This window comes from Cebus imitator, unplaced genomic scaffold (assembly GCF_001604975.1).
Source record: "Cebus imitator isolate Cc_AM_T3 unplaced genomic scaffold, Cebus_imitator-1.0 Scaffold3, whole genome shotgun sequence".
In the NCBI taxonomy this organism is placed as follows: domain Eukaryota; kingdom Metazoa; phylum Chordata; class Mammalia; order Primates; family Cebidae; genus Cebus; species Cebus imitator.
Window position 1 is genome coordinate 3,765,051 of NW_016107318.1, and position 23,255 is coordinate 3,788,305.

General features: G+C 39.1%; 1 protein-coding gene across 1 annotated transcript in view; it reads right to left on the reverse strand.

The window, feature by feature from the left end:
- PTGFR (prostaglandin F receptor) overlaps positions 1-15,239 on the reverse strand; it is a 40,375-nt gene extending 25,136 nt beyond the window's left edge. The window contains exons 1-2 of the mRNA XM_017531101.2: positions 14,911-15,239; positions 12,611-13,480 (exon numbers count right to left, since the gene is read on the reverse strand). Coding sequence (XP_017386590.1) covers positions 12,611-13,408 — 798 coding nt within the window. The 5' untranslated portion in view covers positions 13,409-13,480; positions 14,911-15,239. The remainder of the gene's footprint in view (positions 1-12,610; positions 13,481-14,910) is intronic.
- Between the last annotated feature and the right edge of the window lie 8,016 nt (positions 15,240-23,255).

Below are 23,255 nucleotides of genomic sequence, written 5' to 3' on the forward strand. Positions count from 1 at the left end.
TAACAGTAGTTATCTCTGGATAGTAGGACTTGGAAGATTTTTCCTTTAATTTAATGTGTAGTTTACTATAATGTTTTACAATGAACTTTTATAGCTAAAGAAAATATTATGTCTTTTTTTTTTTTTTTTTTTTTTTTTTTTTTTTAGTTTTTTTTTTTTTTTTTGAGACAGAGTCTCGCTCTGTTGCCAGGCTCCAGGCTGGAGTGCAGTGGCGCAGTCTCGACTCACTGCCACCTCCACCTCCTGGGTTCAAGCAATTCTCCTGGCCAACTCTACTAAAACTACAATAAATTATCTGGGTGTGGTGGCATGCACCTGTAGTCCAGTTACTCAGGAGGCTGAGGCAGGAGAATCGCTTGAACCCGGGAGGCAGAAGTTGCAGTAAGCGGAGATTATGCTACTGCACTCCAGCCTAGGGAACAGAGAGAAACCCTGTCTCCAAAAAATAAATAAACAAAAAGCGAATAAAATACAACATGCAAAAAGCTATCCTCTTTCTCTTCAAGGCCCCATTTCATTCCCCCGCTCCCTCAGGAAGCCTTCCCCAGTTCCCAACCCAGGTCCAGAGTAAGCCAGGTACCCCCTTCCTGGCCTACTCCTCCCCAGGCCCTGGTTAGTGAGCGCACATCATGCATCCAGCCTTGAGCTCTATGGGGCAGACATAACTAATCATCTTTGTTATGTCAACTTGGTAGAGATAACTGGCTCCAGGAGCCCTGGAAAGAAACTTTCGTTTTCTGCCTACCATATTCCAGGCATCTTCCTTATAGCCAACTGAATTGTCACCACAATCCCATGGGGTATTATCAATTCTTACTGTACTGGTAAGAAAACAGGCTGAGAAGGACCCACAGGAAATAGCAAACTTGAGAATAATCAAGGCCACCCAACTCCAGGGCCCCTGTTTTTTCATGAGAGTAGCTAACCCGGTATCTAGCTCACAGTACAGTTCCAAAAATGTTTAACTCAACCAAATTAAATTAGAATTAAGATTAAACTGGAATTAAGATTTTCTTCTGGAGCTGGGGTCTTCCCGTGTTCTGAGATCCTGAAAAAGTGGCTGAGGGCCCTCGGTGGCAGACAACACCCTCACTCGGCCAAAAGGAGCCAGGCCCAGCGGTCACACCCAATGGGAAAGTTTCTTCATTAAACCACAGTCTTTTAGCCTACTGGGCTCCCCTTCAGGGCCAGGTTTTTGTTTTTAACAGCTTTATCAAGATACAATTCACATACCATATGGATACACATTTAAAGTGCAATTCAAAAGCTGGGCCCAGTGGCTCACGCCTGTAATCCTAGCACTTTGGAAGGCTGAGGTGGGTGGATCACATGAGGTCAGGAGTTCAGGATTACCCTGGCCAACATGGCAAAACCCCGTCTCTACTAAAAATACAAAAAATTAGCCAGGTGTGGTGGCAGGTGCCTGTAATCCCAGCTACTAGGGAGGCTGAGACAGGAGAATCGCTTGAACCCAGGAAGCGGAGGTTGCAGTGAGCCGAGATGTTGCCACTGCCCTGCACTACAGTCTGGACGACAAAGCAAGTCTCTAAATAAATAAATAAATAAATGTAGTTCAATGGCTTTTTGAGTATATTCACAGATATGTGCATCTACCACCACAATCCATTTTTAGAACATTCATATCCCTTAGCTGGCATGCCCCAAAACCCTTAGCTCCCTCAGCCCCTGGCAACAACTAATCTACTCTCTGTTTCTATGGATCTGCCTATTCTGGACATTTTTCTTTCTTTTTTTTTTTTTTTTTNTTGACCTCGTGATCCACCCGTCTCGGCCTCCCAAAGTGCTGGGATTACAGGCGTGAGCCACCGCGCCCGGCCGTATTATGTCTTTTTTAAATAGCTTGGAGGAATATAATACATGAAATTTAATATTCCTCAATAAGGAAGATGTCTGTGAAAGTAAAAGGAGCCCTCACCTTACCCACACAGTTCCTGAAACGTGGGAGCGCCTCTCTTCACTCTCACACCACCAGCTTTCTGCTGCTCTAATTGTCTTGTTCCCACCCTTGCATTCTGTTTCTCCTTCACTCGTGACTTTTATTTTTCCTTCTATTTTCTAGTCCACAGCCACGGTCATAAATGCAAGAAGCAAAGTAGAGTCATATGTAATAACAAGAACAACCAGTATTGCTGCTACTGCTGCTGCAACAATGTTCTTGCCATGTAGTTAGTGCTTACTAATTCACCTTTGTGATCAGAGGTTCCTTCAGTGTTAATAAGCCATTACCTCCCTGACCTGCTCCAAAGCAAAGCCAAAAAAATGCAGATGGCTATGTTTACCCCGTAGTAAAAGTGGAGAAGGTAGGCAGAGGATGCATGTGGAGTCTGGAGAAGAGAATGCAAGGTCACAGATGAAATGAAGGGGATACAAAGCATGACTCTTAAAATCTGTCTCAGGAATTTCCCACATCATATCTCTGTCTCTATTCTTTACCCTCCACCTGGAGAGACACCCCCTCTTTTCCTCAGCAAAGTCTGCTGAAAGAATAAATTTATGAGTAAATTATTCATGAGTAAATGAAAGCATAAATGAATTTTTTCTTCCTAGTATGTATGTTCACAGCAATTTAATGATTTGTTTTTCTTTATTTCTAAAATTTCCTTGAATTCTTAGAAAGTGTTAGTAGCTTTTGTAATGCTTCATTTCACCCACAATTTATTTCTCTTCTACATCCTGCTTCACTTTCGTTATCAAAAGGTAGCATAATATACTAATTTTAATTATTAAATTGGTATTATCTGACTTAATTTTTCTACTCATATTTCATTACTTGAAAAATTTTCTTTTAATATTAATTTATTATAACCTGCTGTATTCTAATCCTGTTAAAGCCTGGCCCAAATACTAAAGAGTTTCTCTTCTCATTTGCACACTTCTGTACTTCTGGGAATTTTACACATTATTTTCTCATTGGTTCTTACAGCTTACATTAATTTACTTTCAATTACATTTATTTCCAGTAACTTTCTTTCTAAATGATATCCCAGAGAATCTTTTTCCTTTTCATAAGTTATCACAAATAATCTCGTCCACAAACATTCATAATAAAATACCTGCTATTCTGTTGTAACAAAAGATAGAATCGTTATATTTCAGTTTCCTGCATATCTCTTCTTTTCTTAACTTGAAAGTACTATTGCTTAAGGCCATAGATATTATGAACAGTTAAATCATGGCGATTGTTATTCTGGTATCTAGAACAGTGCCTGACGCATGTTAGATGCCCAATAAATATTTGTCAAATCAATAAACAACTTATAAAGCACCAAATTAGAAGTGACAAATCCCTCTTATGATTCCTATTGTTCATTTAATAAATAATTTTGGAGTGTCTTTGATCATCTCATTGACAAAATGATTAGCTGGCAGCATTATTATTTAATAGTAACAGCAACAACAATTATAATAGTGTAATAACTGAAGCATGTGGTACTTTTAGAAAGTGTTAGTAGCTTTTGTAATGCTTGATTTCACTATTTTAAGTGCTTTAAATACATTAATTTAATTTTCAAAACCACCCTAAGAAGTGGTTACTATTACTACTTCTTTTACTTTATTTTACTTAATTTACTTTGCTTTATTACTATTTAATTATGAGGAAACAGAGACACAGAGTGGTTACAGTCACATGGCCAGGAAGTGAAAGAAACAGGACTTGAACCTGGATTCTTAACCACTACACTATATTGCTTCTTCAAACGCTAATATCTTACATCATTTGCTTCAACTAAATTATAAGCTCTTCAACTAAATTAGAAGAGGAAAGATCTTTATCTTTTACTACCCAGTAGCACTCACAACTCTGATCTAATAATTAATACCTTATAAATTATTAGAATATTTAGGATAAGATGCATAAAGTTAACAGGCAACATCTCTACTTCTGATGAGATAGTGAAATCAGAACCAATGATTTGAAACTTGAAGTGGAAATGTTCAAGAAAGTTTTCTGAAGCTATGAGCTTCTTCTCTCTTCCTTTCTACTGCAACCAATCCTTTTTAATGGAAGAGAAAATGAAAAATATCTGAACTAAACACAGATGATGATTTTCATTGAGATGGTGGGCAGCATTAATACCAATAAACTTTTGAGTATTTTTGGATTTCGTTGTACATTCACTATGTGCCAATCACTCTGTGATGAGATTTTAGGGAAGTCAACTTATTTAATCTGATAGTACATCTCAGTATGGTATTATTATAATTACGGATATGCACAATTGTCTTAGAGTAACTCTAAGGTCACAGCTAAGGAGTGATGAGGCTGAGATTTATGTTCTTCACTTATATTCTGAATAACTGCATGAGTCTCAAAGGAAGCCATGATTTGGGACTATATGCAAAAAGCTAAAATAATTCATTTTATATAATCAAATTGTCTCTGTCTCCTTCACTGTCACACCACAGCTACACTCAATTTCAGCATTCCACAGTCTGGAATCCTGAAATACAAAGCTATTGTATTTGGGGATACAATAGCTGAGGAGGAGTGAGAAAAAACACCTCCCTGTCTATTTAAAACCACAACTGTATTCACTCTTCTATGGCATTAGCTGTGCTACAACTAGAAAAAGAGGACAGACAGGAGACAGGTTTAAACAAGCTTTGAAAGTTATATTTACAAGTATCACAAGACAAATTTATCCTATAGGATGAAGTCCTCTCTGAGTGCAGATGAATAACACAGATGTACCAGGTAAAATTGGTGTGGCTATAGATGCCTTCCAAAACAAATATAAACGGAATGCATTTTACATACTTCCTATAAAGATAAGTCTAAGCAAATAAGGCTAAAACTGGCAACCCAAAGAGATTTGGGACACATCGACATCTTGAATGGTTCTTCAAGTGTTTTGGAGCTTAATAAAAAGCCCAAAATCCTTTAAGCCAGAAGATTTTTATATCCATGAGGGTATAAATTTAATCCACATGTTTCTGATTAGTTTACACTTAAGTCATTCAAGCAATGTTTGTAAGTGTCGTCTCAATGTCTACGATATCTTTGGGTACTTTTATAAGTCTTTCTCCTTAAAAAAGGTCATGCTTTTCCAAGAGCAAATAAATTTAAAATAACAAAGTATTCCAGATCACTACACTCATCCAAAGCAACAAATTCTTGTGTAAATTCTCATCCTAGCAATGTCTTTTAAAAATGAATTGACATTTGCCAATTTTACACCATACACGTTCATGGAAGGAGATAGTTTTATACTCAAGTGAGCTCAATTCCATATACACAGATCCACATATTTATCAAATCACACTATAAACCAATGCGTAATGCATTTTATATGTAGATAGTACATACACAAGCAGACTTCTAAAAGGTTGTCCTAAGGTATACTCTCGAGGCAATAGACTTTGGGGCAGATATCTGCATGCAGAAAGTTTTCTAGGGAGATCGTGAAGTAGAGAAGGAAGAGGAATTAGGCAGGAGAGGAGCTGCAATGCAGTTGCAAGGAAAGTCCTCAACAGACACCTCAGCAGGCCCTGAGACATGAATGGACCTTCAGAAATACCCAACAAGGCAAAGGACAGATTCCCTTTATCCCCACATCCACCAGTCAGTGCACATACACTGACCCTAAGAGACAGAGACACAACCTTAGACAAAGCAGCTACTTTCAGCTGAAGGAAAATTCCCTTGAGAAAAGGAAGATCTGGGAGGAGTAACACAGTGTCCACTTTTTAGGTCTGTTGGATTTTTTTGAGACTTAATCCTCTGTGACTGAAAACTTACCTAATCTTTTAGTCTGTTAACAGCACAAATTAAGGCATATACCTTCACTTAATCAGCTGGTAAAGACATGATGTAAGCAAGCCCATTTCAGACAAATTTCCACATTTACCATAGAGCTTTCATTTTATGACAAGGAACGCGCAATATCTGGAGGTCTTTACTCAAAGTAAGTTCTCCTCTTGTCCCCCGACATGATTCTCTCAAAGATAAAATACCAATAAAAAATAAATACATTATGAAAAAATGTGAGGATGTAGAGAAAATGTCAGTGTTAAAGACTCTGGGGTGAAATTAATCCAAATTTCTACTACCTAACATTTTCCTTCGCCTTTGATACTTCCCATGCAATGCTTGATTCCTTATCTTACTCATTCAACAAACATTGATTAATGGTCCATTATTTTTTGGAATTAAAACATAAACTAATAACATAGAGTAAAGCCACCAAGAACCACTCAGAATAACAGAGAAAACATATAAACAAATCACTGTAATATCATAAAATAAAATATCAATCCCAGTGTATCCATGGAATTCCTCTAGATGTGACAAAATTCCTAAATTCTCATTCTGGATTCAAATTTCAGAATGTCTAAGATTCTCCAGGACGCTATTTCCAACTTACACTCATAGAGAGCTCCTGAACACAGACTTTCTCCCTCTCAGAGCTCTCCAGCTCAAATCAGAAATCAAAGTACTAAAAAGTATTCCCTGGGCCTATCAACCAGGTCCTGACCTCATCACCAGAGCTAATCGAAAGTGTAAATGAGTGTAGTCACCGACTGGGCTCTCCTTTCCATGAGATTCACTTGGCAAACTCTTACTGACCCCACCTATGTGCCAGGCACTGGTCTAGGAGCTGAACACACAACAATCAGCAAGGCCCCTCCCTCAGGAGGGGCAAAAGCCCAGCAACAACCAAATAAACGGAGAAATGTGTATTATGTTATTACATCCTGCTAGGTCCTATAAGTGACATAAAGCAGAGGAAGGGAAGAGAGGAAAAGTAGACAGAAACTTTTTAAGATAGCCTGGATAAAAGAGGGGATATTTGAGAGGCCAGAGAAGAAAGAGGGAGAGAGTCATGTGGATGTCAAGAGGCCAGTGTTCCAGGCAGGAGAACACTAAGGTTCGGGGACAGGAACCTGCTCCCTGATCTCCCAGTGCAGCTCTTCTGCTAGCTATGGTCAGTCATTTACCCTACGGCGCTTACGCCATGCCTTCTGAAATGTGAGAAAGCCACTTGAATTCCCATGATTAAGCTACATTAATGTATCTCTAAAATATGTCTTTTCTGCTAGATATGAATTTTGAGTTGTTTAGGTCTAAGTTACAAACTTCGTAGGAGTAGAACCCGGGTGTCATCAGTCCTGTATCCAGACAGCTTTATTGCTGTTTCCACATTCCTAACAAAGGGACGCTCACACTTCACAAAGAAAACTAGCTAAAATGATTTATGAAAATATTGCCTCTGAAATCAGCAGAAATCCAAGATTAGAACTGAAAGACCTACATTTCCAAGATCTAACATAAGACTATAGAACAGTCCATTTTGTTTGTTTGTTTTTATTTTAGAGTCCGGGGATGCATGTACAGGTTTCTTGCAAGGGGATATTGCATGATACTGAGGTTTAGGTTTCTAATGATATCACCCAAGTAGTAAACACAGTATCTGATAGCTATGCCACCCACTAGAATCTCTCCTATTTGATCCAATGGTGATTGGTTAATTTTTTTAATTTGAGAAATAATTTAACATTTATGTATGTATTTGTATATATACACGCAAAAAAATAGGTATATATGTATACATGTACACTTTTATGTATGTACCTAAATACATAAACTATATATACACACACTACATATATACATGTACACATTTATATTGTACATGTATATATGTAGTGTGTACATGTACACATATACATCTGCAATTTTCAACATTATCTCTTCACTTAAAGCATATAAATCTACATCCATTCACCATCCTTTGGGTATTGAGGCAAGTGCACAAGACACATACATAGATTTCCATTAAACCATTCTTCAATGTAAGGATGGGGATCAGCCTTCCAAAGAAAATAATCTCCACTGATAGTCAAAATGTGCTATGATTTCATGTTATTCCGTCATTTGTCATTAGCCCTTTAAAATCTGGTCATTACAAAGCCAATACATTTTGTGATTTCAGTCAAAGTTCAATTAGCCACCCAGTTCTTTGATCTATATCTGACAAACACCTTAGTGACCAAACAATGTTTAACTATGTTGACTAGAAATATTAGCATAACAGTAACCATAGGAAAGTCAAGCTCCAACCCTACACTTGCAAGAGAACACATTTCTTGGGTAAGCTCACCTACATAGGAAATCATTTTGCTCTTCATGTGCTTTATATTTCTCTTTCCAATTCAAAATTATTCTGTATCTCTGAAGAGAAGGTAAAATAAACATATGTCCTTCTATTAAAAGACAGCTGAAGTTTAATAGCTTTCTAAGTCTACAGTTGCTGATTAGGGAACAGATTAAAATTACAATTTGGTCTCAGTGTTTGCTTGGCTGTTAACCTCCAAAACTCAGAATCCATAATCTGGTCAATCATTTCCAATCTTTTGACATTCATACTACTTAAGTTACAGTCAATCAGTCAGCAAGTATTTATTGCTCTGCCAAATAGGTGAACTACACATAGCACTAATAATTAACTCCTTTTAGAGTTGCATGTTCTAGAAGTGGAGAATTAAAAAGAATCATTACTCATATAAAAGTAGAAACAAAAGAATATTTAGAAAATGTTTCTTGAAAGTGCTGGTAAATCTCTTTTATCCTCCCTCACAACAGAAACATCAAGAGAATGTGTTCAAGATCTATGTAATAAGGAAAAATGATTCATCTAGGAAGAACACAAGACAATTTTATAACTGCTGTTTCACTTTCAAAGATGTTTAGGATTAACTTGTTGCTAAATGGAACTGTAAGATAATAAGCATCCATTGTAGTTTCCTGTATTTTTCAGTTAGCATTGTTATTAAATTAATGTGAATGAATTAACCATGTTTAAAACTACAAACCCCAGGTATTATAAAAATGTAAGTCACTAACAAGTTATATTTTAAACAAATGTTATGTTTGTACTACATTTCTACATTTTAATTACTAGGAGGAGAAAAGCACATTATCTCACTTTGGAAAAATAAAACACATTAAATTTTTTTTAAGCCACGGGATTTTTAGGGTAAGGAAACCATTCTGCATGCTTCTGTAATGGTGGACACATGTCATTCAACATTTAAAAAAACCCATGGAATGTACAACACAAAGAGAGAGCCCTAATGTAAACTACAAACTTTAGCTAATAGTAATATAGCAGTGTTGGCTCATTGATTGTAACAAATGTGCCACACCAAAGCAAGATATGAATAATAAAGGTGATGAAGTGGAGGAGGGGGAGGGAGTATTTGTAAATTCTCTGTACTTTTTACTCGTTTTCCTATAAATCCAAAAATGACTCAAAAAAGTAAGATAAAGTCTATTAAAATAAGAGAGAATTCAAACATTGTGATCATTTTTACCTTTGTTGATTAAAACTCAACAAATTTAATAGTATCACATTTGACATAAACTTCAATATAAATTTCAATTTATAAATGTAAATGGTTTCAGAAATTATGCTACTATTGATAAGTTTTTGATGCAGTAGTTCCTGTCAAGCACAGACACCATCATCTGCACCTTACTTACTTCCTCCAGTTGGTGTATGTACCTCTACCTTCATTCCAGTTTGAGATTTGAAAATGACTGTGAACACTGGTCAAAGAGTGTTTGCAGGTGTTCATTCAAATACAAATCCAACAATTCCCACTTAATCAGAGAAAAAAGGCACATGGTGTCAAATAGGGCATTGACCTGGAAGCTGCCATGGTTATAGTGCATCTATGGGAATCTAGAAGCTTGAGTTCAGAAGTATTTTTAAAAATCAGAAGCTTTTAAAACACAAGGTGGGCAGGAAAATGATGGCTCAGTAATTAATATCTATTACAATCCGCCTAGATATAAAAGAGAGAAAAAGAGAAAATTTTCAACTGTGAAGTATTAGTACTGAATGGTATTTTGAGATTCTCAAGCCTGCATTTTTATAGGGTTGTTTATACCTGTCTGAGCACCTTAATTTAATCCCCAAGGCACTTGTGTCCAGACCATCAAAGGTCAGAAGAAATCTTTTAGTCAGAAATTTTCATGAAGACTCAAATCTCCATAAAAGAAACCAAGATTGCAAAGAATGCTTAAAACAATTCAAAATATCAGCCCATTAAGTAATATCTGCGGTATATCTACTACCCATCTAACACAGAAATAATTTCCATGCTAAAAGTATTGATACATTGATGTCACAGATATATCAATAATTCATAGTTAAAGAGAAAATGGACCTCAGAAAATGTTTTGTGGAAGTCAAACTTTGTTTCCCCTAGGAAATGGGTTCAAAATATGAATTAAATTATAATATTTATTCTAACAAGGAAGGAAACCAAAAATCCAGGAATGGAAATTAGGGAAAACCATAAATTCAAAATATCCTTACCAAGAGTGTGAAATGTTGCTTCCTTCCATACTCATGCAGGAGTGAGTCTATCACTCCTATTCCTCAAAGTCAAAACCCACAGAATTTTTAAGATGCCTCAGAATAAATAAAAAAACAAAATACAGGTGATCACCTCAGTTGTCCAGGTTATGTCTCTCATTTATTAATACTTCACCATTTCACTGTTTTGAAGTATTCTCCAGAGAAACAACCTTCACTGTAAAATTTATTTAAACATTTTTCACCTCTTTTCTCACTTTCATTATATTTCTTTCACAACCCCTAAATTCATTTCAACTCACTCAGACTCACTTTTTAGTTTAAAAAGCTACTTTATTTCAAAAGTTAACTACAGAAAAACTAAAAAGTATCACACCTGGGGAATTTTTCGTTGTTGAGTGGCATACATTAACCTCCTCAAAAATAAACAGTGAAGCAGTTCCAGTGTTGTTAGAAATGGTTTCTGTTATTCAGTTCATGCAACTATACTATAATCACAGATCAGACTCTTACTGGGTTCACCTAAGGCCTCCTCAGTTGACAATAAGCAGGCCACCAAAGGTTGATTTCCCATGGATAGACCCACTCTCCCCTTGGGTGAGTTTTTATGACCTGGCCAACTCAGGAACAACAGACATTAAAAAAATGTAAACGACTTAACAATTCAAGAAGCCAGATTCAGGTTGTGAGGCAATATGAATAGAAATTCAATAATATGAATAGAAATTTCAAAAATATTAGAACAGTAGAACTCCCTTTGTAAAATAAACCCAACTCTATTGTAGAATCTGTCTGCAGTGGCAGCTGTCACAAACTTTTATATGTATCAAAATCATCTGGTTCATTAATTGAAACTGCACTAGTGGGCCAGGCATGGTGGCTCAAGCCTATAATCCCAGCACTTTGGGAGGCCGAGGCGGGTGGATCACAAGGTCAGGAGTTTGACACTAGCCTAGCCAACATGGGGAAACCATGTCTCTACTGAAAATACAAAGATTAGCCAGGCGTGGTGATATGTGCCTATAATCCCAGCTACTCAGGAGACTGAGGCAGGAGAATTGCTTGAACCCAGGAGGCGGAGGCTGCAGTAAGCCGAGATCACACCACTGCACTCTAGCCTGGGCGACAAAGTGAGACTCCCTCTCAAAAAAAAAAAAAACAAACAAAAAACAACTTCACTAGCAACTATTCTTGGGCAATAAGGCTCTTCAGAGCCTAACAAAACTGCATTAGTAACAAGCATCTTCATTCTGCCAGATGAGGTAGATAAGGTACAACCACTACCTTGTCTTACCTCTACCTTTGCCTCACTTCCACCTTCCTATCACCTGTACTGCTATCTCTGGATGCTTTCCCACTTATTGTTACAGACAAGGGGAAAGAAAAAAACAATCTTTGTTGCCACTTGCCCCCTACAGAAGGTTTTTTCTTTTCTTTTCTTTCATGGCATGTTGTCACTTCTTACATTATAAAGCAAAATGTTGGAAGGAGTTAAGGTCATACTTATCGATCATAAATATGATTTTTGTCTTCTATCTGGAAGGTGAAATGATTTATGTTTGTTTCCAATAGCTTCACTTTAGCTTTCTTTTCCAAATTAAAATATCAAGCTATCACATACAGATGCTGGCTAACTTAAAATTTTAAATGAATGAAACCAAAAGGAAAGAATCTCTGGACTTCCTGTTGAACATACCTCTGTCTGGACTAAGGGCATTGTTCCAGTTAGTGAACTACTGATTTCTTCACTTGAACTATCTATGAAGTACACCTGAACTATTCAGCTATCTCAATTCATCACCAGCCTTTGCAGTTCTGGTCATTGTGTGCTTCAGAGAACCCAATAGCTAATATGCCCTGTCTACTAATTAAAAGTCCATGTGACTTTCTATCAAGACTTACCAAGACTTACTGCAATCTGTTCCGATGCTGTTTTATAGTTGGTCATTTTGTTCACATTTTAGAAATAATCATATGCAGTGTGTTAAAAATATGTAAATTCTGTAAGAACTACACTGCTCTGCAAGCAATTAACACTATGGTTAGAATTATTTAGCAACACATTTCTTTCACTTCAGGGCTTCTGGGAAAATAACCGTATGTGTAATTCTAAGCCAGAGCTGAGTGCTGACATAAATTTTGAGTAGGGGCCAGTCTTAGCATTTAAAAGACTGAACTTCCAAACTAACAACTTCGAAAAAGATAACCTGGAATTGAACATGGATTAACCCAAGAAAGTAGAAGTCAAAACTTCAGGCTCTTACCAGAAATGGACTCCAACAAATACAGGAGACACACATTATCGCCAGGAGTTGGATGACCATTTCCAAATGATGAGATCTGCCTTGTCTGTGCTGCTGACTTTTAAATTTAACTCTTAAAAGTGTAATTCCTGTGATAGCATTGCACAACAATGAAACACCAAGGGCTAAGAGCCCCAGAAAAGAAAAAAGTAGAAGATAAAATCTGTCTTCCCAGTCTTTGATGTCTTCTGTGTTGTAGAAACACCAGGTCCTCGATGCCTGAATTTTATAGTCTCGATGTCCAAGGATGGGCAGCAAAGCTATAAAAACAGCAAACAAGCACACACCACTTAACATCATTTTCACATGTTTGGATGTAATTTTCGTAGAATGAAATATTGGGTTCGTGACTCCAATACACCGCTCAATGGCCATCACGCTGCCTAGAAAAAGTGGGCACAGACCAGAGAATACCATGCAGATACCAAAAATACTGCAAAGGACATTTGATTGGTCAAAGCGGATCCAGTCTTTATCAGAAACATACACAAATACTGCTATGGTTCCATTGATGAGATGGCCAAAGAAATCCGTAATTACCAGGCCACTAGCCAAAAGTAGAAACGATGCCTTGGACTTCTGTCTAAATCTCCGATATGCCTTCACAAGAATGGCAATGGCAAGGCTGTTTGACAAGATTCCCACTGTCATGAAGATTACTGAAAAAAATACTGAAAGCCGGTTTTCTGCCTGGCAAGTTGTGTTTGAAAGAAGCCCAGCTGCAGGAGACACTGGCTGTTTGGAATTGTTCATAGACATTGTTGTGGAGATGAAAGCCAACCACTCAAGTCATCTCCCTCTCAAAACTGTGCAAGCTTGCAGTCCAGACATCTGTAGGATAAAGACAGAGGAATTATGAACTGCTCATCTGACGTTTAGACTGACGTGCCCCAGCATCCTGTGGTGGAATAGGTTTCATCTGGCCTATTAGAAGCAAGGTTGCATCATACTAAAAGCAGCTCATATCTGTCTGTGGTTCTACATTTCATTTTCAAGGTAAAGAAGCTGTCGAAATTGAGACCCATTGGTTAACTTCTATGGCCCATCTGCAAATGAGCACCTCCTCCTGAAAGCACCCCCACCCCACTTCACTGACACCTTAAAACTTTCACGTTTTACAAAATCGCTGCCAAGATTAGATTTAAACCCAATAAGTTTTTTTAAATCATAATAGTCTATTAAAGCAAACAAACAAAAACCAGACCTTTTAAAGTGTCTGCTCTTTCCTCTGGCGGGCTTTGTCCCCAAACTGCAGATTATTCCTCAGTTGAACGACCTGCTTGTCAGGCAGAGATAACAATCTCCAAACTTTGGAAGGGGACCTGCAAGTTCATTGATGTTAAACGCAGATTTCCTGAATATGTTTCTAAGCCTAAATCAAATAACAGCAAACCACACACACATTGAAGCTATGGAAAGCAGTGTGGTAAGTCTCTAGGAAGGTTTTCTGGTCTAGCTGCCCCCGTGCAGAAATTCTGATTCACGATGGGGAAGGGGGCAGGCCACGCTCACTCTGTGCATCTCGGCCAAGATAGCGTCCAATTACAGCTTCAGAGTAGCAACAACCAAGGCCAAGTATTTACTTGTCACTCTTTCCCTAGAGGGCTGAACCCTGAGTCACAGACACTGGATACACAAGGCCACAGCCACTCTGCTCCGAGCTAATTCGATTGGCGTTTCCCGAGCAGCTAGCTTTCCCGGAGGCTGCAAATTCCAGAGCCAGCTTTTCCTGCGCCCAGTCCGAGTGGGACTGCCTAGGCTTTCCCCAGGACGGTGGCCTCCTCCAGGTCTTACTCACAGCTCGACTCTCGCCCGTTACTGCCCCCCCCGTCGCCCTTCAGCCTGGCCTCACAACATCCTCTCCAAATTAACAAACTCGCTGAAACATTCTGCAATTGCTCAAACGCCAGAGGGCTATTTCTCTCTTATCCTGGGGACCCGGAGTGAGGAGATGCCCTGGTCGGAACTCTAAGTGCCGCCCGCAGTGAACCCTGCAGCGGCGAAAAGCGGGATCTCTGCCTATCTCCCTCTTCTGAGACCCTTTCTATCCGGTCCCCATCCAAACAACTCGGAATGGGGACGGGTTAGCCCGAGTACCCTTCTTTACACATCTCCCCAGCTTAGGGAATCTGGTCCAAACTCCGTGCCAGGCGCAGCCGGCAGAAGATGCGGGTGTCCCAGGGGATGGGTTGGTTAAACCTGGGTCTGGATAAGCATCCGGAGGCCAATGCGTTGGGATCAGTCTCTGGAGGGGTGGTTACCTTGTCATCCCAGGCCGCCAGCCGGGCTCTCTGTGGAGCAGAAGAGCGAGCCACTCGGTGCGCCATGGCGCGCCGGGCCCCGCGCCGCAGCTGCCTTAAGTTCCACAAACCGCAGCGCGGAGATCCTGCTCGGGCGCCGGCTGTGGACCCGCCGCTGGACCCCTCCACTCACTCGTTCCCTTAGCCCGGAACCGGCCCGGCACGCTCGGCTCCTAGGATCCCTCTGCACCTAGCTGCGCTCCAAGCCTGGGCGGGATGGGGCGCCCAAGTGACCTCCGCCTCTTCCTCTTCTCTCTCCTCTCCGCCCCCTTTTTCACGGGTACAGAGCAGAACTGGGAGAGAAGAGGGCACCGCGCTCGGATGCAGCCAAGCTGCGCTCAGCCGCTGGAGCAGCTAAGGAAAGTTTTGTTTTAAACTCATTTTTATCCCCAAGACATCTCTGAGGATGCAAGACAGGAGTCTGGAGAGCGAAAGAAAGCCCAAGATGTTGTGTTAGGCTGTCAGATGGTAGCTTGCAGGCAATTCATTCCAAGTCCAGCTCCAAATGCATAAAGACACCAGGTAGAAGGAGGTTGTGTTTGAGGGAGAGCTTTGTGTGGCAAATATCTCCAGGGAGTTAAAAAGAGGTATTCAGCAGGGCACAGTGGCTCATGCCTTTGTAATCCCAACATTTTGGGAGGCCAAGGCAGGCGGATCACCTGAGGTCGGCAGTTCGAGACCAACCTGACCAACGCAGAGAAAACCCGAAACCCCGTCTCTACTTAAAAAAAAAAAAAAAAATTAGCCGAGCCTGGTGGTACATGCCTGTAATCCCAGCTACTCGGGAGGCTGAGGGAGGAGATTGCTTGAACCCAGGAGGAGGTTGCCTTGAGCTGAGAATGCACCATGGCACTCCAGCCTGGGCAACAAGAGTAAAACTCCGTCTCAAAAAAAAAAAAAGGTATTCAAGCCCAGTGTTGTAAATGAAAACACTCATAGTCTTAGGGTTCACTGTCACACAGAGGACTGGGACTGTTTCCAGCTTTCTGAGGAATGTAAAAAGGAAAAGAAGTGAGATACCTTCTTGAAGAACACCTGCAGATAAGAGATTAGTAAGATTCTAGTGATTTTAGAAGTCCACTGGTGAGAAAATTTCTAGTGATACGTATACCCCAAGAGATGCGCATCTAGTTTCATGGAGATAAATGTATAATGAAGTAAAGAAATATATTTTTTCATTAGGATTATGATTTTAGCCATTTTATTCTGTAATTGCTTTTAGCTAATAGTGCTTTGACACATATCCATTAACTGTGTCTCATTTTTCTAGCTAAACACTTACGTGAATCTATTACTGACTTTTGTTCTTTTTATTGTTGTGAAATGTTGCCACTACATATGTGAAAAATCAGTGCCACCGGAAATGAACCCTGTTTCCCCATTCTAACATCAAAAGGAATCTCTAAATTCCTGAAAATTGGAAGGAACCAAAAAAATGCAAACGGGGAATAAAATAAATTAGCCATTAACTGTAGAAAAGAATGACTATAGTTTTCTCCTGTAGAATTTTTTTTTAAATGAAATCATCATAACTTGTAAACTAAACTGTTAATTATGGTGAGAAAAGTAAACATTTTGGTTAGATAACCTAGTTCCTAGAGAAATATTATACATGAATGGCCAGTATCCAAAGAACAATTATGTAATAAGCTATACTGAAAATATGAATGACACAAAGTACTATTCTTTCCTATTTTTAAGTATGTGAGTGCATATATAATTTTATTCTTTTTTTCTTTTTGAAAAAAATATGACATTTTTGCACCTGTTGACCCATCCTCTAAGTTCTCTCTCACTGCCCCCTAGCCCCCAACAGGCCTTGGTGCACGTTGTTCCCCTCCCTGTGTCCATGTGTTCTCATTGCTCAACTCCCACTTATGAGTGAAAACATGTGGTGCTTGGTTTTCTGTCCCTGCGTTACTTTGCTGAGGATGATGGCTTCCAGCTTCATCTGTGTCCCTGCAAAGGACAGGATTTCATTCCTTTTTATGGCTGCATAGTATTCCATGCTGTATATGTACCACATTTTCTTTATCCAGTCTACCATGGATGAGCATTTGGGTTGGTTCTATGACTTTGCTATTGTAAATAGTGCTGCAATAAACATACGTGTGCATGTGTATTCATAGTAGAATGATTTGTATTCTTTTGGGTGTTTACCCAGTAATAAGATTGCTGGATCAAATGGTATTTCTGGTTCTAGATCCTTGAGGAATCACCATACTGTCTTCCACAATGTCTGAACTGATTTACATTCCCACCAACAGTGTAAAAGCATTTATATTTCTCAACAGCCTCACCAGCATCTATTGTTTCTTGCTCTTTTAATAATCACCATTCTAACTGGCATGAGATGGTATCTCATTGTAGTTTTGATTTGCATTTCTCTAATAATCAATGATATTGAACATTTTTCATGTCTGTTGGCTGTGTAAATGTCTTCTTTTCAGAAGTGTCTGTTCATGTACTTTGCTCACTTTTTGATGGGGTTGTTTTTTCCTTGTAAATGTGTCAAGTTCCTCGTAAATTCTGAATATTAGACCATTGTCAGAGGGGCAGGTTGCAAAAATCTTCTCCCATTCTGTAGATTGCCTATTCAATCTGATGATAGTTTTTTTTTTTTTTCTGTACAGATGCTCTTTAGTTTAATTAGATCCCATTTGTCTATTTTGACTTTTGTTGCAATCGCTTTTGCATTTTTGTTATGAAGTCTTTGCCCATGCCTATGTCCTGAATGGTATTGGCTGGGTTTTTTTCTAGGGTTTTTACAGTTTTAGATTTTATATTTAAGTCTTTAGTCAATCTTGAGTTAGTTTTTGTATAAAGTATAAGGAATGGGGTCCAGTTTCAGCTTTCTGCAGCTTTTCCAGCTAGCCAGTTTTTACAGCACCATTTATTGAATAGGAAATCCTTTCCTCATTGCTTGTTTTTGTCAGATTTGTCAAAGATCAGATGGCTGTAGATGTGTGGTGTCATTGCCGAAGTCTCTGTTCTGTTCTACTGGTCTATATGTCTGTCTTTGTACTAATACCATGCTGTTTTGGCTACTGTAACCTTGTAGTATAGTTTGAAGTCAGGTAGTGTGATGCCTCCAGCTTTGTTCTTTTTGCTTAGGATTGTCTTGGCAATATGGGGTCTTCTTTGATTCCATATGAAATTTAAAGTAGTTTTTTCTAATTCTGTGAAGAATATCAATGGTAGTTTCATAGGAATAGCACTGAATCTATAAACTACTTTGGGCATTATGATCATTTTCATAATATTTATTCTTCCTACCCATGACAATGGTATGTTTTTCCATTTGTTTGTGTCCACTCTTATTTCCTTGAGCAGTGGTTTGTAGTTCTCCTTGAAGAGGTCCTTCATATCCCTTGTTAGCTGTATTCCTAGGTATTTTATTCTCTTTGTAGCAACCATGAATGGTAGTTCTTTCATGATTTGGCTCTCTGCTTTTCTATTGTTGGTGTAAAGAAATGCTTGTAATTGTGCGCACTAATTCTGTATCCTGAGACTTTGCTGAAGTTGCTTATCAGCTTAAGAAGTTTTTGGGCTGACACAATGGCATTTTCTAAATATAAAATTATATCATCAACAAAGAGAGACAATTTGACTTCCTCTCTTCCTATTTGTATACCCTTTATTTCTTTCTCTTGCCTGATTGCTCTGGCCAGAACTTCCAATACTATTTTGAATAGGAGTGGTGAGACAGGGCATACCTGTCTTGTGCTGGTTTTCTAAGGGAATGCTTCCAGCTTTTGCCCTTTCAATATGATATTGGCTGTGGGTTTGTAATAAATAGCTCTTATTATTTTAAGATATGTTCCATCAATACCTAGTTTATTGAGCATTTTTTACATGAAGAGATGCTGAATTTTATCAAAGGTCTTTTCTGCATCTATTGAGATAATCATATGGTTTTTGTCATTGGTTTTGTTTATGCGATGAGCTACGTTTATTGATTTGCATATGTTGAACCATCCTTGCATCCCAGGAATGGGGCCAACCTGAACATGGTGTATAAGGTTTTGGGTGTGCTGCTGGATTTGGTTTGCCAGTATTTTATTCAGGATTTTTGCATCGACGTTCATCAGGGATATTGGCCTAAAGGTTTTTTCTTTCCTTTCCTTTTCGTTTTTTTTNTTTTTTTGAGACAGAGTCTCACTCTGTCACCCAGGCTGGAATGCAGTGGTGTGATCTCAGCTCACTACAACCTCTGCCTCCCAGGTTTAAGTAATTCTCCAACTTCTGCCTCCCAAATAGCTGGGACTACAGGCAGGTGCCACCACATCTGGCTAATTTTTGTATTTTTAGTAGAGACAAATGTTGACCAGGCTAGTCTTGAACTCCTAAGTTTTCTTTTTTTGTTGTGTCTCTGCCCAGTTTTGGTATCAGGATGATGCTGGCTTCATAAAATGAGTTAGGGAAGGGTTCTTCCTTTTGAATTATTTGGAACAATTTCAGAGGGAATGATACCAGCTCCCTTTGTACCTCTGGTAGAATTCAGCTGTGACTCCATCTGGTCCTGGGCCTTTTTTGATTGATACACTATTAATTACTGCCTCAATTTCAGAATTTGTTATTGGTTTATTCAGAGATTTGACTTCATGGTTTAGTCATAGGAGGGTGTATGTGTCCAGGAATTTAGCCATTTCTTCTAGATTTTCTAGTTTATTTATGTAAATGTGTTTGTAGTATTCTCTGATGGTAGTTTGTATTTCTGTGGGGTCAGTGGTGATATTCCCTTTATCATTTTTTTATTGCATCTATTTGATTCTTCTCTCTTTTCTTCTTTATTAGTCTAGCTAGCAGTCTATCTTATTTTGTTAAAAAAAAACAGCTCTAGGATTTTATTGATTTTTTGGAGCATTTTTTGTGTCTCTATCTCCTTCAATTCTGCTCTGATCTTAGTTATTTCTTGTATACTGCTCTTCTGCTAGCTTTTGAATTAGTTTGCTCTTGCCTCTCTAGCTTTTTAAAATTGTGATGGTAAGGTGTCAATTTGAGATCTTTCTAGCTTTCTGCTATAGGTGCTATAAATTTCCCTCTTAACACTGCTTTAGCTGTGTCCCAGAGATTCTGGTAGGTTATCTCTTTGCTCTAATTAGTTTCAAATAACTTCTTGATTTCTGCCTTAATTTCATCATTTACCAAGGAGTAATTCAGGAGCAGGTTGTTCCATTTCCATGTAGTTGTGTGGTTTTGAGTGAGTTTCTTAATCCTGAATTTTAATTTGATTGCACTGTAGTCTGAGAGACTATTAATGATTTCAGTCCTTTTGAACTCTATCAGGTTATTTATGTTCCTCTCTAAACTTTTTACTCTAGTCAGCAGCTCCAGTACCCTTTTATCAAGGTTCTTAGCTTCTTTGCATTGGGTTAGAACATGCTCCATTAGCTCAGCATAGTTTTTTATTCCCCATCTTCTGAAGCCTACTTCTGTCAATTAGTCTGTCTCATCCTCTGTCCAGTTCTGTGCCTTGCTGGAGATATTGCAATCATTTGGAGGAGAAGAGGCACTCTGGCCTTTTGGGTTTTTGGTGTTTTTTCATTAATTCTTCCTCATCTTCATGAGTTTGTCTAGTTTCAATCTTTGCAGCTGCTGATTCTGGGATGGGGTATGCATGGGGAGTTTTTTGTTGCTGATGATGCAGTTGTTGTTGCTTTCTGTTTGTTTTTCTTTCTATAGTCAGGTGCCTCTTCCGTAGGTCAGGCCCTATTCATCTGGTTCACTCCCATGCTTGGAGATATCACTTAAGGAGGCTGAAGAACAGCAAGGATGGATGCCTCCTCCTTCTTCTGGGATCTCTGATCTCAAGAGCCACCAACCTGATGCCAGTAGGATCCCTCCTTTATAGGGTATCTGACAACCCTTGTTGGAAGGTCTCACATAGTTGGGTGGCACAGGGAACAGGACCCATTTAAGGAAGCACTTTGACTGTCCTTTGGTGGAGGGGGTGTGTTTAGCTAGGAGGAAACCCACTTCTCTGGGCTGCCTGGATTCCTCAGAACTACTAGGAGGAAAGGCTAAGTTTGCTGGTCCCACAGAGACTGCAGCCACCCCTTCCCCTAGGGGCTCAGGCCAAGGGAGATCCAGGTTCCAACCCTCAGCCTCTAGTTGAAATTTTGGGAGTTCCTGCAAGAATCCCCACCCAGTAAAGAAGGATGAGTCAGGGTCAGGCCTGAAGAGGCCCTCTGGCACAGCTGGTGTTAGGCTGTCGGGGCACCTTTTGGGACCAAGCCATCCAACCTCACTGGCTCCAGGAGGGAAAAAGTGTGGTGTGGAGCTATGGAGATGGATGCTGCCCTTCCCCCACCTAGGAAGTTTCATGTGTTAGGCAGTTGTGAATCCCAGCACTAGCTGCTGCCCCTTTCCCAAGGAGCTCAAAAGGCTTAGCTGCTGTTTCTAGTCAGCCATCTTGGTCCCAGCTCCTCTTCTGTCCTTAAATGATGAATAGCATGACATTGCAATTCTTGGTTTACCTGAGTCTCTCCCACTGAAATGAATTACTGCAGAAGTTTTGTTCATCTCTTCATTCACACCTAGGACAATGCCAGGCCACTCACCAAATGTTGCTTGAATTAATAAATGCTATAGTCCACATTTCCAGTATTAGATTTCAGGATTTTGAAAATTCTCATGATCTCACTGAAGCATTTCACTAATATCAGCTGCTCTAGCTACTGGGTTAAAAAAAAAATCCCATTAATACAATGTCAAATTGTAACATTCATTATGTAATATATTCAAAACAATATGAATTTCTTTTTCAAAGTACTAGACAAATCCCATTTCAGAACAATATCTACTTTGTATGTATTCTTGGTGTTCCTTCTTCAGAACCCATTCCTTAATCAAGACACATTTCACCTGAGCACTAAAGAGTCTAAAACACGTACATCCCTTCTCTGCATGTTACTAGTCTGTAAGGAAGAATAAATAACTACCTTCCAAATGAAAAAAAAAAAAACTCACATACACATGTATGTCTGGTCTTATGGGCCCCAAATCTGATCCCTATTCGAAGTACCCAAAGACAAGCATTGAGTGCTTATATAAAAAAGAACTGGGGAATCTACAGCTGAGAGGAACTAACAACCCAAAGTATTGTGGAGAATGGAAGATGCCTGATAAATTCTTCTGAAAAGTAGTGCAGCATGTATTGTTTCAAAGAAGTGGACACTAATAGAACTATTCATTCATATACTCTTCAGCAGATTCATTGAGCATCTACTTTGTGCCACACTCCATTTCTAGGAGGCAGAAACACCGCTGTATGAATGAGACATCTTAGCCTCTGCTCTGGTGTGGCTTCCAGGCTAGGAGAAAGTACTTATTTTTGTAGCATGCAAGCTGGAAATCTTGATATGATTTTAGATGTCCTTTTTGTGTTAAATAGAGGCAGAACTGATGTCAGCCTGTCTATAAGAAGATACCATGCCATGACAGGTGTGTGCTTGCCAATCATCGTCATTCAGGATGACAGGCAGGACACTTCTCTCAGAAGATGAGCACACAGTAGTAACAGTCAGAGAAACAGGGATTCCATGTCACTGAGGTTGAGATAAAAGCTCCATAAAAATCAAGAGGAGTTCTGGAAGTTGATTTTTATAGTTTTAATAAAATTGCCTAGAAAAGCTTTATTGGGATTTGCCATCAAGATTAATAGTGGACGCTGGGCACAGTGGTTCTTGCCTATAATCTCAGTACTTTGGAAGACCAAGGCAGGCAGATGGCTTGAGCATAGAAGTTCCAAGCATCTTCCACTCTCCATAATATTTCCAGACCAGCCTGTGCAACATGATGAAACCCCATCTCTACAAATATACAAAACTTAGCCAGGTGTGGTGGCACACGCCTGTAGTCACAGCTACTTGGGAGGCTGAGGTAGGAGGATTACCTGAGCCTGGAAGGCCAAGGCTGCAGTGAGCCATGATTGTGCCACTGCACTCCAGCCTGGGAAACATAGTGAGAACTTGTCTTAAAAAAATTAAAGATTAATAGTGGATACATGCCACAGTTTCATAGTGATCAAAATAATAACAATAACTTTTGTCTTTTCATTTTTATTATGTAAGTATTTGAAACATAAAAAGTAATATGCCTATACATTTGTGAGTTATAAATTATAAAATAAACATCATGAACCTGTCACTTTATTTAAGAACTGTATTCAATTTCTAAGACTGCTGTAACAAAGTGCTATAAACTAGGCAGCTTAGATCACAAAAATGTATTGTCTTAAAGCCTGAAGGCCAGAAGTCCAAAGTCAAGGTGTCAGCAGGGTTGGCTCTTTCTGAGAACTGTGA